This window comes from Cylas formicarius, unplaced genomic scaffold (assembly GCF_029955315.1).
Source record: "Cylas formicarius isolate icCylForm1 unplaced genomic scaffold, icCylForm1.1 PGA_scaffold_6__28_contigs__length_40554024, whole genome shotgun sequence".
Taxonomy (NCBI): Eukaryota; Metazoa; Arthropoda; class Insecta; order Coleoptera; family Brentidae; genus Cylas; species Cylas formicarius.
In genome coordinates this window covers 28,443,355-28,459,994 of record NW_026844347.1, presented here as the reverse complement: position 1 = coordinate 28,459,994, position 16,640 = coordinate 28,443,355, and the positions used below count along the sequence as shown (strand labels likewise).

The 16,640-nt window shown below is 33.1% G+C and overlaps 2 protein-coding genes across 2 annotated transcripts; both read right to left on the bottom strand.

The window, feature by feature from the left end:
- Positions 1 to 120: 120 nt before the first annotated feature.
- On the bottom strand, positions 121 to 10,726 carry LOC132703187 (G-patch domain and KOW motifs-containing protein-like). The gene is given in 5 exon segments (XM_060672314.1): positions 121 to 3,278; positions 3,370 to 3,832; positions 3,835 to 4,074; positions 5,068 to 5,321; positions 10,690 to 10,726. Coding segments are annotated over 5 exon segments (1,101 nt in total). The 3' UTR covers positions 121 to 3,171.
- LOC132703186 (cuticle protein-like) lies at positions 10,443 to 16,067 on the bottom strand. The gene is made up of 2 exons (XM_060672313.1): positions 15,170 to 16,067; positions 10,443 to 11,837 (listed from the first exon to the last, which is right to left on the bottom strand). The coding sequence occupies exons 1-2, from the start codon at positions 15,646 to 15,648 to the stop codon at positions 11,216 to 11,218; spliced, it is 1,101 nt and encodes a 366-aa protein (XP_060528296.1). The 5' UTR covers positions 15,649 to 16,067; the 3' UTR covers positions 10,443 to 11,215.
- Positions 16,068 to 16,640: the final 573 nt, after the last annotated feature.

Below are 16,640 nucleotides of genomic sequence, written 5' to 3'. Positions count from 1 at the left end.
ACCGTTTTATTTGTCACATGATGTACCCACGAAATTCTGAGGATGCGGCGGTAGCACCACATCTCGAAGGCATCTATACGTTTGCACGAGGCATCGGTAAGGGTCCATGCTTCTGTCCGATAAAGGAGGACCGAGAGAACATAACAGTTCAGGACCCTTATTCTAGTGCGGACGCTGAGGGATAGGTTACAGAGTATGTTTCTCATTTTGTTAAATGTGCTTCTTGCTTTTTCGATTCGGCACTTTATTTCTCGGTAGTGGTCCCAATCTTTGTTCAAAGTACAGCCCAGGTATGTAACTGTCTCTGCTGTTTTGATGGCTTCGTTGTTTGCAGTAAACTGTAGGTTTCCCATATCGTTTTTACTGATAATTAATATTTGTGTTTTTTTACAGTTTATCTTCATACCGTATCCTTCGCATGCAGTCGCCACTCGGTCCACAAGTCTCTGAAGCCCCTCGGCAGTGTCGGCCACAAGAACGGTGTCATCCGCATATCTCAAGTTGTTTATAATTTGACCATTTACTACAAGTCCGTCCTCTGTATCATCCAATGCTTCCTTGAATAGATGTTCTGAATACACGTTAAACAGGAGAGGCGACAGTACGATCCTTGTCTGTTTTTTATTGACGTTAATTTACTTCTTTTGTTTGATCCAGTGATTTCTTTTATATTTTTATGAAAGTTAAAAGAGTCGCGTAACTGATGGAGTCTTTCAGCCTCTTCACATTTTATTTAGCAACTTCAAAATAAAAAATGGAAGTGATGAAAAAATAAACATTGACATGTTAACGGTGTAGCTAACTTTAACTTTTCTCACTTTACTATTATTTAATGTCTTTTTCTATTAACATTTCACAATAAAAATATACTGTTTAAAAAACTAAAAACTTTAATACCTCCGAGCGGTAACAATAAACTTCACTGTCAATCTCATCTGAAAATGACTTATTTTCAGAAGAGATTTTGTCCGATTCCGACGACAATTAACGTACCAGCATTATCATTAATTACAGCATTAAATAAATCATCTTATGACTGTAGAATAAAGTAACATCGTTTTGCAGTAGCACAATATATTACAACACATTCAAAGGAGACAAGGTAGAATTTGTCCCCGGGAAAGATTGATAAAAGTTCTAAACCAATGTCCAGGAAACAAATAGTTTCGTTTAAGTTCTGCAACTCAGGTTGATTGAACCCATCAATAGCACACGAGTTCTTATATCATTGTCACCTCCGGCTCCGTCCTGCACCTTCGTAATAAAGAATCGATAATACAAACTCAATTCCGCAAAACGAATTTTATATGCTTCCCGGAAACATATGTCAGTCGATTATTATGTCTTGGTATATAGCAGAAAAAGTAATGTACGCTCGCGCACGCTAAAAAATGAAATTTTAGTGCAAACATGGAATACATTTGACGGATTTGCAATTGATTTGATTGAACATTTAGCTAACAATCATAGACACAAGAAAATACTACGAGAGGCCACTACTCATCAACAAGATCACAACTGTGCAATTTTTAATAATTTTTCACCATCTGAGATCTACTAGAAAACTGGAAAAGGTGCTCAACAGCATACGAAGAACGTTATTCAGCATGCTCAGGGCTCAGAAAATATTTATATCAAAATGATTCCTTTGACTGATCCGTATTTAGTTGATAATGTCTCTTTCCTTGTTAACTAGTGTTTGAGGTTTCCCCGGACTCTTTGAAGCAAGCAGATAGAGTATCCAAGTGGCATTAACGATTTTAGACCCATCAGTTTGTTGCCAACCATCTCAAAGGTTGTTGAAAAACTTGTAGATAAACAAGTTCGTCAGTTCCTTTACGATAACAAAATCCTCTTAGACACTCAATCGGGGTTTCGACCTCTTCATGGCACTACTCCTGCTTTGTTTCGTGTTCCTGAAATTAAACTCTTGTCTCATACTCTTGATGAACCATAGCAATATTGTATATTGTATATTCATAAATATCTTCTCAGTAAGGAAGTCAACCTTAAACTCTGTGCCAGCTGTATCCTATGTTGCTTATTGCGGTATGATCGCTTGTCCAGCTATACTAAGAGATAAAGAGAGACTCCGATGACTTCAGACTGCTTATATTCGTTTTAGTTATAATCTCCGAAAGTGTGACCATATTTTCTCTGATTCGGGTTGGTTCAAGCTGGAGTACCGTTATAAAGTTTAGTTGACCACCTTTGTTGCCATTGTTTGCGTTCCTAGACATACTTCGGTAACTTTCCAGAGACCTTTAAACTATAACGCAGATAAAATATTTAATGAAATAATAAATGCTATAACGCAATTTGCGAATGTCGCCACTCTTAATGACGGTTTATTATTGTTATTATTGGGGTACTTCGCCTTGTAAAGTTTTATAAAGTTTTTTTTTTGCTTTAAAAAATCAGTAGTTAATTTTTACTTGTCAGGTAAAGATTTGACAATGGTATTTTGCCATGCCCAACTAATGTTGTAGCAATAATCTCAGACAGAAAGAAGGGTAAATATGACTTAATAGAGTTGTAGGTTTTTGTAAGATCTGTCACAAACAATAATAATATATATGTTTAAGCCATTTAAGATTTTCAATTTAAAATCATCCAAATGTATTTGTTTATTTTGAACACCCTGTAGCATGTAATTCAAATATGAGTAAAAATTTGGCTTTATCGTAATTTTCTTGCAAGTGTGAAAACCAGTACTTTTTTTAGAAAAATTAAAATGTTGAAAAAACTATTAGGTTTAGGTATGTAATATTAATAATCAACACGTTATTCTTCAAAATAATTTTAAATTGTGCATCCTAACAATCTTTATAACCTTTGTATTTACCATTTGCTTATCACTTTTGAAACCAATAAGATAATGGACTTCACGTTAACTATTACTCGTTCTGTATAGTTTCATTAATTCCCCATACTCCTCAAAAAAATTCCAAGCGTGCATAAAACTGTTTCTCTGAAAGTCTCTCTTAACGGAAATGTAGATAACATCTTGCCTTATACAGCTCCTAATTTTTTAACACAATTTAATTTAATTTTAATTTTAAAATGTGTAATTTAAAAACTATAGAAAAACATTACAAATAAGATAATGTTTATATATTATCTTCTACTCCTGCATCTCTGATCATCACTGCTATTGCTTCTTCGATGCCTTTATTTACATTTATTCTTTTTTTTCTTCTCTTTCTCCTTATATTTATTGTAACTCGATTTTTTATTTTTGTGTTGTCCGTATTCCTCATCAGATTCGCTACCATAATCTTTTTGATCGCCATCGCCATCACTGCAAGAGTTGGAATCTCGCCTAGATTTATAGCTGCTATTGTAAATAGTAAATAGAATTTCTATTACTGTTGTGACTTCCACTTGATCTATGTTTCCCATTGTTCCGCGAGTCTGATAATTCTTTGTACTCTTCATATTTTGCATTGTTTATAACTCTTGATCCTTTTTTGAAGTCATCTTTACTTATAGGAGTCAACAACAGTTCATTAATGTTTGCTATCTCGCCCTTTGGATAAAGTTTGACAATTGCACGCCCTGCTTCATCATCAAATCCTTGAACTTCACAATAATTCCCTTTGTAAATGCCAGCCACAACTTTAGCAAATGCACCCTTCACAATGACTAATTTCTCATTGTCCTTGTCAACTGCTTGATTTTTTGAAACAGCTGACTGGATTATTTTTGATGCTCCCAGGCCTAATCCTTTTGGTCTTACTTCGGGAATATTTGTAGCAGAAGGTTTCGAGGTATTTTTTCCAATTGGTTTTCCTTCCTTCCATCCCATCCCCCTCAACATTGCCATGCCATGCCATATTCACTTATGGGTATCATTTCATAATCATTCAATGTGGATTCTGCTTCCCCTTCAAAGGATTCTCTGTTTTCTTTTAAAGGAAGTTCCAAACCTTTATCCCCTGACGAGTCATTTTGAAGCAAACGCTTCTTTGCATCATTAACAAGCTCCCTGGCTGCCAATTCATCTTCAGTTAATTCAGAAGTCACTCCATTATCTTCCTGTTGACTAACTCCTTTTTTTTTCTTTTCACTCAACTAATGAATGATATTGTTTCTTGTACCATTTATAGGGATTACCAAAGGCTCGTGAACTTTCTCAACAAAAGCCTTTATTTTAATTGCATGCTCTTCTAGACAATCTATTAATTCCTGGTTTCACGAAAATATTAGGTTTTTTTGTCAATTTACTGAATCCAAATGAAATCTTTTTCTCCATTTATGTAAATATTCAATTCAATTCAATTCAATTATTACAAAATTTGAGAATATAAAGATAGGCAAGCGTATAATCAGAATAAGACATTGGGCATGAATGATGTGTCCATAATAATAATAATAATAATAATAATAATAATAATAATAATAATAATAATAATAATAATAATAATAATAATAATAATAATAATAATAATAATAATAATAATAATAATAATAATAATAATAATAATAATAATAATAATAATAATAATAATAATAATAATAATAATAATAATAATAATAATAATAATAATAATAATAATAATAATAATAATAATAATAATAATAATAATAATAATAATAATAATAGAATAGAATAGAATAGAATTTATTGGCCATTCAGATACGTCACAAAAACAACAAATGGTACGTCAAAGGTTAACAATACAAAAGAATTTATATATATAATATAAAAGGTTGTACAATTTTTGAGAACTAACACACTAACGCAGTGGTCTATTCAAGTGTAGTATGTTTGATCAACTCCAAGTATTCATTAATATCATAGAAAGGATTATCAGTAAAAAAACTTTTCATTCTCTTTTTAAATTGTCTGTATGGTAGATTTTTTATATTATTTGGGAGAACATTATACAGTTTAACATTAATCTTATTGTTTTGTGAGGACGTCAGTCTGGAGTGAGGTGGGGTGATCATGTCAACATACCTAGTATTATACTCATGTCTATTGCCAAGTGTCCCATAGACATCCGCGTTTTCGTGAATATACAGGATGGATCGGTATATATAAGTAGAAGGCAGCGTCATAACCTGGAAGTCAGAGAAAATGGGCTTGCAGTGGGCAATCGGGTTGGCACCGCAGAGGACCCGCACAGCCTTCTTTTGCAAACGAAAAGCTCTTTCCGTATATCCAACCCCACCCCAAAGCACAATGCCATAAGACAGCACACTATGAAAAAGCCCAAAATAGGCTATCCTAAGGGCCGCCGGGGTTAGACAATGGCTGAGATGTCTCAGTAGGAACAGTCGCCGAGACAACGTTGCACAGACCTCATGAATCTGGCCTGACCATGACAGAGTCCTGTCAATTACGAATCCCAAGAGGGTTATATTATTTTGATACAGATAGTCGACTTTACTGCAGGAGAAGGTAAGTTCTTGAGTTTTTTGTTTATTGAGGACTAAGTTATTTGCAGAAAACCATTGCTGGAGAACATTTGTTGCTACGCTGACATCTTCACTTAATAATAATAATATGCCAAATTTGTAGACAACGACAAATTTTAATTAAAAATAATATATCACATTTTGTACATCCACAAAACTCTTAATTGATTCGGGATCACATATCATAAATCTATTCTGCCGCATATTGCAGAAAGTAGGGTAAATAAATGTTTAAAGAAACTGCCACATAATTTATACAAAATACAAAGTCTAACCTATATAATATAACAATTTTAAGCACAAATATTACATTAAGTTACATGTTGAATACAAGCAAATCTTACATTTAATTAAATTAAGAAGACTAAGCTTTTTATTTTAGACATTTCCCCTTTTTTGTTATTTATTCTTGTATATATATTTTTTCTCATATTTCGTTTAATTTTTGTTCTTTATGCGTATGTATTTATTATGGTGCTTATTGCTTCGAGGCTTACAGATATAATAAATGTTTTTTAAAAGCACTTAAATATGTTAAAAGATCTTTGCCCTATTTATTTTTTACACTTATTTGTTATATCACATTTCCCTTTTCTCTATTTCTTGTATTGTAAGTTCGATTTTGTAGTTCGGTTTTGTTTTAGAAAATATTTAAAACCGTTAATCACTGCCTTACCGTGAAACATTTCGACTTCCTAAACAGTTGTACAGAAGAATAGTTTCTAGTTTTTTAGAAAACTGTTTTTAGGAAATATTTTTGCAAAATTTCCATTTTTTTAAGTACGTCCAGTACTCCTCCCGATCCCAAGATACAATATTGTAAACGTGACTGCACTAATGTATAATAAAGTGGCATTTGGCATTTATTTAGAATAGTTTTTTAAATATTTGAACTTGTAAATCAATGGCCTTAGATTGTTTACTACTGTTTGTAACGGTTTATTCTATTTTAATTGTGCATCCATTGTTATTCCTAAGTATTTTATTTTTTCTGCCGACATTATATCTAAAATGTTAAAATTTGGCAAACTCCGTATATCGCACGAAAATTGCATAAAAACTGTTTTTTCTTCATTCACCGTAAGTTTACTGAAGTCATTTAAGATCATCCCAACAATCATCTCCGTATAAGAAAACTTGGTTGTCCGCAAAACCAAGAATGTAAATAGGCTATGCTTTGATTAGATACTTATCACAGGCTGTGTGTTCCGAAAAGCTGCTAACCAATTCTACTACTTTCTATGGACAGTTCAATCTGGAAAGAGCTAAATTTATGTATTATTTGCAGCGATTGTCTAACATCAAACGAAAGTACAACGCCTGACGTCAACCAAGCCCCATCTAATATTTAGCTGCAGAATGTTTAAATTGCGTTTACATGGCTTTTACATACATACCTAATAGCAATAAGCGGAGTTTGCTTTTTTTAGGGGCCTGAATAATTCACGAGTTTATAAAGAAGACACGAACGACCGTCGCGTGACGTTTTCCATCCGCTTCGACGTTTTATGTACTAAAATTTTCATGTCGAATCGATCAAGGGCCTTTTCCATTTTTTACGCTTAATTGAAAACTAATAGCGGCGTAACTCGCCACTTAATCATAATTAAACGAAGCCTGTGATAGAAAAATATGCCCTGGGTAAATATCTTTCGTTTTTTAATTTCATTGATAGATGAGCCCTTTTTCGAAAGATGTTTTACGTTCGAAACTTCAGGGCCGAGTTCCGTAAAGCATGTTAATCTTAACTTAGACGGGCCAGCGCCGGATAACAAACAACGCAAGATAAATTTATTTTAGGTACACACTCAGACATAGCTTAATCTCTTTTGTATGTACCTTTGTACAATTCCATTTGTTTTAAAATTAAGAATAACTGAATTTTATGAATCTAATGATTTTATATAAAAATAAAAGTACATTTTGTTCTCACTTCAGCAATCTCAAAAAAATGCCAATAAATTAAGGTAAATATATAAAGAAATATATGCCGATATAGAAACGAACATGGGAACATCATATGATTCGCTGTAATTATAAGCAAAAGCTACAACAATTCTGCATAATTGCTGATTTTCTCATTTTGCATGAAAGCGTGCGCTACCGTGACAATACGATTTATAAGCAGAAATAAAAAAATGTACTTGCCTTTTTCTTATCACCTTTACTGGAACAGACTGAATCTGCATTTCAGCGAAATATGTTTGTGGCCAATTAAATACTAAACAATGCGTCTCTCTTTTGTCTAAAGATATTCGTGGCTCCTTGTACTCTCTTTCTAATAAGTTTGAATGAGTAGCAACACGCACCGAAACTAAACAAAATTTAATGACATAAATTTGACAAATGTTGACACAAAGCCTACTTGAAAATAGCAATATTATAAATTTGAGTCTATTTTAAAGTGTGTTGAGGTAGATCGATGCTGGATAATTAGATTTGAAGTTTATTGATTGCACTATTTCGTCTTTTAAATATTTATGAATAAAATTTAAAAAAATGTATTGAAATTTTAAATGAAAGTAAATGAAAAATCCACAGCCTTAGACGGGCAAAAAATTTGAACATTCGTTCAGATTTTCATCATGTATCAACCATAAATATGATTCGATCCGCTTCTAATGTTTCAAATTCTTAATTGTCTCAAACTGCAATTTATATTATTATATTATTAAAATTTTCTCAATTAATGGGATAGTAATATTTTGGTATATAGTAATTCAAATTGTAGTTTTCTATGTCATTATTATAATTAAAAGTGCCACTTTTTTACTGAAAATACATAATACTGTTTTACATACTTTCTTTTGAAACCATTGCTCTTAAGCATTATATTCTGCTCCAATTATAAGTAATAGAATAAAATATACAAAACCAATAAAAGCTCGCATTTCTTGGTTTGTAAAAAATATTTTTATATTGTTGTATATAAATAATGCTTCAAATGACAAAACAAATATCTAATTTTAATATCTTAATATTTTCAATGTTTTCCTATAGTTCTTAGATATTTTAAAACCATTCAAACAAAATCAGATCAATAGATATTTTGTTATTAGAAACATAACACTATAAACTTCCGTGCGCTACCGTGACAATACGATTTATAAGCAGAAATAAAAAAATGTACTTGCCTTTTTCTTATCACCTTTACTGGAACAGACTGAATCTGCATTTCAGCGAAATATGTTTGTGGCCAATTAAATACTAAACAATGCGTCTCTCTTTTGTCTAAAGATATTCGTGGCTCCTTGTACTCTCTTTCTAATAAGTTTGAATGAGTAGCAACACGCACCGAAACTAAACAAAATTTAATGACATAAATTTGACAAATGTTGACACAAAGCCTACTTGAAAATAGCAATATTATAAATTTGAGTCTATTTTAAAGTGTGTTGAGGTAGATCGATGCTGGATAATTAGATTTGAAGTTTATTGATTGCACTATTTCGTCTTTTAAATATTTATGAATAAAATTTAAAAAAATGTATTGAAATTTTAAATGAAAGTAAATGAAAAATCCACAGCCTTAGACGGGCAAAAAATTTGAACATTCGTTCAGATTTTCATCATGTATCAACCATAAATATGATTCGATCCGCTTCTAATGTTTCAAATTCTTAATTGTCTCAAACTGCAATTTATATTATTATATTATTAAAATTTTCTCAATTAATGGGATAGTAATATTTTGGTATATAGTAATTCAAATTGTAGTTTTCTATGTCATTATTATAATTAAAAGTGCCACTTTTTTACTGAAAATACATAATACTGTTTTACATACTTTCTTTTGAAACCATTGCTCTTAAGCATTATATTCTGCTCCAATTATAAGTAATAGAATAAAATATACAAAACCAATAAAAGCTCGCATTTCTTGGTTTGTAAAAAATATTTTTATATTGTTGTATATAAATAATGCTTCAAATGACAAAACAAATATCTAATTTTAATATCTTAATATTTTCAATGTTTTCCTATAGTTCTTAGATATTTTAAAACCATTCAAACAAAATCAGATCAATAGATATTTTGTTATTAGAAACATAACACTATAAACTTGTTAGTCAACAACTACATAATTCATAATCATTATTCTTAAGTAAATACCAGATAACTCAACAAAACCAACCAGAAATAATAGCTATTACTTAATAAAGTACAATCAGAATTTTTTTACTTTGTAATAAATAAGAACTAAAAGTTCAGATTTTCAGGAAATTATATATTATGACATGACAATTGTTTCGACAACACCGTGTCTTTATCAAATGTAATATTTACAAACTACATGCTACTATATATACCGAAAAATGACCATAAAACCTTAATTAATGTTGTTGCAAGAATTTAAGTTCAATAAAGGAGATGTATTTAAATCTAATTGATCGTTAAGCAATACATTTGAATGTCTCATTTTGTTAATCTCCATGGCTTCCAATAAATTTAATTTTCTACTTTTTGTGGCTGTATGTAATATATCAAAATTGTCGTCAAAAATGTGTTTTTCTGTGTTTAAGTGTGTAGCATAATTAGATTCTAGACTATTGTTTTTAAACGCTCTTATATGTTTGTTAATGCCTTTCTTGAAGAATCTACCTGTTTGTCCAATATAAATTTTAGGACAAGATCCACATTTCAACCTGTAGACAACTGATTTTTGGGATTTTCGACATTTTGATTTATTATTTTGTTGTTAGTCCTAAAAGCTATTTTTAAACCACATTATGACAAATGTTTTGAAACTTTTTCACTAGGTTCTCCTATGTACGTAATTGTTTTAAATTGTTCGATCAATTAGATTTAAATACCTCTCCTTTATTGAACTTAAATTCTCGCAACAACATTAATTAAGGTTTTATGGTCATTTTTCGGTATATATAGTAGCAGGTAATTTGTAAATATTACATTTGATAAAGACACGGTGTTGTCGAAACAATTGTCATGTCAAAATATATAATTTCGTGAAAATCTGAACTTTTATTTCTTATTTATTTTGGTAAATGGATTTTCATCAAGTAAAAGCCAGTTACTTTTTGAATGGGCCGAAGTCAAATTGATCAGCCCAAATGCTAATTATATTCAAAAACCTTTCACGCGCCTAATTTGTACTCGATCGTCGACATTTAGTGGTTAACACTTCGCCGCATGTGCACCACATAAAACATTGAATTATCCAGCGTTCAGTTGTTTGTGGCCAATTAACAGGAAATAATGCCGGAGCAAGACGGCCAACCTAACCAAACGATAATGAACATATACGTTCAATATCCGTTGACTTGTGCAAGTCTATGCGCATTATGAACGCCTTTCCTGAATCAGATAACTGTTATGTTCGACTAATTGGCTATTAGCAAGTACCTAACGTCCTTTAATCTAGAACATTATAGTTAATTACATCAGGGAATTCGTACGACAAATTCAATTCCACTTGAAATAAATAATTAATCGTCAACAATTCATATGAGAATTACAATTTGCAACGATGAATGTGCCTGAAGTATCTTGATCAACAAACATGCCTTAAGTCATTTGAACACTTTCGACGGACATTTTTGGTAGTTTTTTTAGTTTAAACAGAAAGGAAACACACTTATCCAGACCTCAATTACTTTCTTTAAGATATTTGTGCAGTTCAACTAACAAAAAGGCTATTAATTGATTGATATCAAAATATAATTTTCTATTGAATTTATATAGGGTTTGATTCTTAAATCAATAAAATAAAGAGAATTGTAGTCGAAAATATATTTACAAAAATCGGTTTACACAGTCTAATCAGTCCTCTCTACCAAGCTTTGATATCAGGCACAGCGTAGCTGAGTACTGGCGACGCTACCGCAGGTCCAGAAATGACGGTTTTCTGTGCTACCGGTCCAGAAATAATAGCAGATCCCGAATAACCTACATGGGCAGAATATGCTACCGGTGCAGCTACAGCTACGGGAGAGGCAGCGTAAGCAGCTACTGCTGGGACAACTTCCACAGACTTCGCCACCACTGGAGCGGCAACAACAACGGGTTCCGCAACTACTGCTTTGGCAACGAGAGTGGGTTTGCTGGCTATCACATCTTGCCTGTAAGTGTGGCTCACAGCGGCTGGAGCTACGACGGTTTTAGCTACCACTGGAGCGGCATAACTTGCTACTGCTGGAGCTGCGTAGGTCGCAACCTTTTGCACTACCGGGGCAGCATAGGCAGCTACTTTAGCGGGTTTCCTGATGACGTCTTCCCTGTAAGTGTGACTGACGGCAGCTGGTACTGAGTAAGCTATCGGAGTAGCTACTTGAACGGCGCCATGCAAAACGCCACTTGGTTTAGCGACGGTTATGGCTACGAGAGCTGACAACACCACCAATTTAAACATTTTGAAATTGTTTGTAGGTCTGTGTTGCGAGTCGAATAACTGACTGATTGAGACTGAATATGGTTTGGATTAATGCACGTTTTATACTTAAAGCGGTAAGTACGGAACAAACATGAAATTGGCCAAATCGTTGTGCACGTTCACCTAAAAATCTCGAAGATGTTGACCGTGAAAGTAAAAAATCCGTTCAGATTTATCGTCCCGTGTGTTGGCGTGGCATTATCCGATGACGTATGTGAACATGAGTTTTTGTTAATTACCCGATACAAAGTGAATCAAGGCCTCGCTAGCTCTTAAGTTTAATCTAGATGGTTTTTACTGGTCTACCGAAAATGTTCAGATTTTAAAATTATCTATCCCAGAATAACAAAATTTTTGTCGATTGACCTCTGTTGATAGAGAGACATATAACTATGACTATAAATAAGAAACCCTGATAAGAAAAATTTTGCTTAAACAGCTCTTTTGTTGAAACAACACTTATTTTTTGATAAGCTATGATATAAATTATGGTTTAACAGCAGTTGAAATCGATGATGTATCGCAGGTGACATAAATTTAAGTAGCTGTAACAACGCTGCTTCAGTGAGAAAATATTTGAACTCTAGACCGCAATCAACGGTCGCAACCACATTTTTTTTTATATGTTCTTAAACAGTTTCTCTTTATTCAAAGCTTTAGACTTTAGACTGCTAAATTTCTCGCAATTCTAAACAATTACAAAACTTAAAATCTTGTATTAGTTATTTGTTTATTTATATATTATTATTATATATATTATTATGAACATTGAGTACGAGCCCTAACAACTAATTGTTCGGACGATGTACGAAATAATAAGAAAACATATTTATACTTATTTAAAATTAATTTTTTTTGCCTTTTCGATTGAAAAATGAAATCACGCACTTATTTTTATATCAAAATGTGCTATCGTAATGAATTACTTTTTTATTTCACATAAATTACATAAGAAAATATCAAAAACATACCGAATTTGCTGACAAATAAATATTCGGACGCATTTAAATCTTTTACTTTAAATCGAACATTAATAACAGCAATAACGGCAATAACAGCTTTTATGCGTTTTAACATGGAATCTACCAAAGCCTTGCAATATTCGGGGGTGAAAGTGTTCCAAATTTCGGTGATTTTTGCCTTTAATGCTGGAACTGTACGCTGAGGATTGTTACGCAAAGTCTTTTTCATCCGATGCCATAAAGTTTCAATAATATTCAAGTCTTGATGGCCACGATAAAACTTTCATATTATGGTCCCCAAACCACTTTTTTGTTGTTTTCGCAGTATGTCTTGTTGACATATAAAATTTTCATTTCCAAAAGTTCATCAATGAACTCGTAGTTGCCAACCCCTTCACCACTCATACACCCCCATATCATAACGCCCTGGGGAAATTTTACCGTACGCTTTAGACAATCTTTGTGAAAGGCTTCTGATTTTGTACGAATCACCCTATTTCGAAAATCGCCCACACACACATCAAATTTTGATTCGCCGCTGTAGATAACGTTACTCCACGTTTCCGTTGTCCAGGATATTTTAGATTTTGCCCAATCCAAACGTTTTTTCTTCTGAATAGACGTTATTAATGGTTTTTCCTTTGCCTTTAAGTAGATCATAGAATATTAATAATTTTTATATTGAAACAGAAAAAATTGTAAACTTTCCTTATAAAAACTCAAACGAGACTTATGCATCCATTGTCTACAACATTCCCTGGAGACATTTAAGTTTGCCTCGTGATTCCATTGGGCTTAAATTTGTCGTAAGACAGTTCATCTGCCAGTTTTACAAATCTTGACCATAATACGACGATCTCTTTCAGTGATTTTACGGGGTCGGTCTGAGCTTTTACCACGGACGATAGCACTAGCTGTCTCTCCATACCTTTTTCTAATATCCCCGACTGTTGATTTTGCAATACTCAAGTCATTTGAAATTTTTTGCATTGATTTACCTCTGCAGTACTGAGATATGATAATTTCTCGCACTTTTTTGTTTGTTGCAACACCACGCGTCATTTTCTTATCAACTATTATACAAGGTTGAAAGATACAACCCGAACTGACATCTCATTTATCTAAGCACACTAGATTTTACCACCAATGCATGGGTAGCATTGATTTCTTGGTCAATAAACAGCAAATTTGGTATGTTTCCGTTATTTTGCTATGTAATTGATGCGAAATAAGAAATAATTCATTACGATAGCACAGAAAGTGCTATGGTAATGTGCGTAAATTGATTATTCAATCGACAAAGCAAAAAAAATAAATAAATAGATATAAAAATGTCTTTTTTATCAGTTTTTACATCGTCCGAACATTCAGTTGTTAATGCTCGTATATCGAAAATAAGGTTAGACACGTGTCTTTATCAAATTTGATAAAGACACGGTGTTGTCGAAACAATTGTCATGTCATAATATATAATTTCGTGAAAATCTGAACTTTTAGTTCTTATTTATTTTGTGATTATTAGTCTGCTAATGGCCATGTCCTGACCGACCCTAGTTTATCTGCTGTTAGAAATGTCATGACAGTAAATGTAAATGTAAATGTAAACGTAAATTATTCCTTAGTTAAATTACCGATTGTTTATTAGAACAAGTGGAAATGAATTAAGTATGAAATAATTATAATGGGGACTGAATTCTTTTCTCGTCTGTTACCAAAGGCTTTTTAATCAATATTTTCTTTACGAAATAGTCATATTATTTCTCCGTTCTCCGTTTGCCTACTTATATGAAACTGAATTTTCCCCTCTAAAGAATAAATATGGCCAAAAGACGAGAATGTTATAAATTTAATATCAACTTTCAATTTTCCATGGGTATTTTAGTAAAGCTGGAGAAATATTTGCTGCTTTAATAATCCCTAAAATAAGAATTCGAATTTCAAATTTGCCAACTAAATATGTCGTCATATATGTTTTTGTTAAAATTTGTAGAAATAGGTTTTCATTAGGCTTATATTGGCCTTAAGTAGCAAAGTTTCAGCGCCATCATCATGTTTTATTCAATGCGGGTTGAAAACATTATTTTTTGAAATATCTATATGGCTTCTATTAAAATTTCCCCCCAAACCAGATAGCGAATTAGAATGTATAACGCGTTGTAGTACCATCCTAAGTGTACTTGAAACACGATTGATTCTCGGAAGTGTTGGTAGGAGTTGGGAAATAGAACACTTAAGGGTTAAATAGGTTAATTATCTTTTGCAGTCATACAGTCGGCAATTGATATTGACGTCAAACATTTGCTAAATGAAAATGCAACAAAATACTATTTATCTTCAGGCTTTATTGAATAAATTAGTATTTACACAGTCAATACTATCAGTCCTCTCTTACCATGCGTGGACAGATGGAACATGAGCGGCGTAGCTAATGGCAGGGGCGGCAACCACCGATTTAGCGTACACTGGGGCAGAGTAAGCTACGGGGGCGGCAACTACCGATTTAGCGTACACTGGGGCGGAATAAGCTACGGGGGCGGCGTAGGCAGCAGCGTAAGCGGGTTTGCTGATGACATCTTCCCTGTAGGTATGACTGACGGCAGCTGGAGCTACGACGGTCTTAGTCACAACTGGCGCGGCGTAGGCTGCTACCGCTGGGGCGGCATAAGCGACCTTCTGGACTACCGGGGCGGCATAAGCGGCTACGGCGACGGCATGGGGTTTGCTGATTACGTCTTCCCTGTAGGTGTGGCTCACTGCAGCAGGCACGGAGTAAGCTAGCGGGGCAGCTACTTCGATGGCACTGTGGTGTAAGACACTTGGTTTAGCCACGGCTACGGCGACGAGAGCGGACAACACCACCAACTTGAACATTTTGTAGGTCTGTGTTGCGAGTCTAAAGACTGACTGATTGAGACTGATACCATAACGAAATTTGCTTAGTCTTTTTATACGAAATCGTACAATGTGTAATATAGAGTTTTTGGTGCGTCACGCCGTCGGATTTCGTTTGGACCTTGACAATCGAAAAACAGGATGCAGGGCAATAAATTTTCTTAAAGAACCATGAAACGTTCTCGTAACGCGAGTAGCGAAGACCAACGCCCATACCTAAATTTGTTGAAAGATTGTAAAAGGTACACGCGAAGGACGTCGCGTTTTTTAATTGCAACGGGCGGGCATAAGCAGTCTGCTCGCTATTGCCGGATACGTTTGCTTTCGTCACAGAAAAGAATGCGGCTATTTGTTCTCAATGAAAGAATTTCATACATTGAATTTATCAGATTAATAATGTCGTTTTGAGGTGGTAAGGCGAAAGAAGGGAACGAAACAACGCAAGCAAGTAGTGTGCAGCATATTAATTGGAAAAATAATTTGAAAATCAAAATAATTGACATTTAGCAGTTAAAATTAACAGCAGAAGATCTAATAATTAGTTACAATTAGTACAATTTAATGAAAAAATTGAACAGTGATAAGATTTATAAAAACATAAATAAAAATGGTGAAAACTTTGAAAATGTAACTTATATCAACTATCTAAACTAATATATTAAATGAGATTCAACACTTTTTATACAGATTAATACAGATGCTATTAACAATCACTTGATTCAAAACAAGGTATCTATTAAGTATTGTTAGCATCTCTTCATTGCAGTAAAATTACCACAACGCATTAAATTTAATGAACTAACTATATATACTCTCTACTACAGATTTGTAAATAAAGAAACTTAAGCAATTGCTAATTACAAATCAAGGCGTCTAATTTAAAAACAACCAAAATGGACAAGTATCCAATAGATAATAGGTTCTATTTTGTTGTTTTCCATAGGCAAAATCGTTTTCCACAATCTAAATCC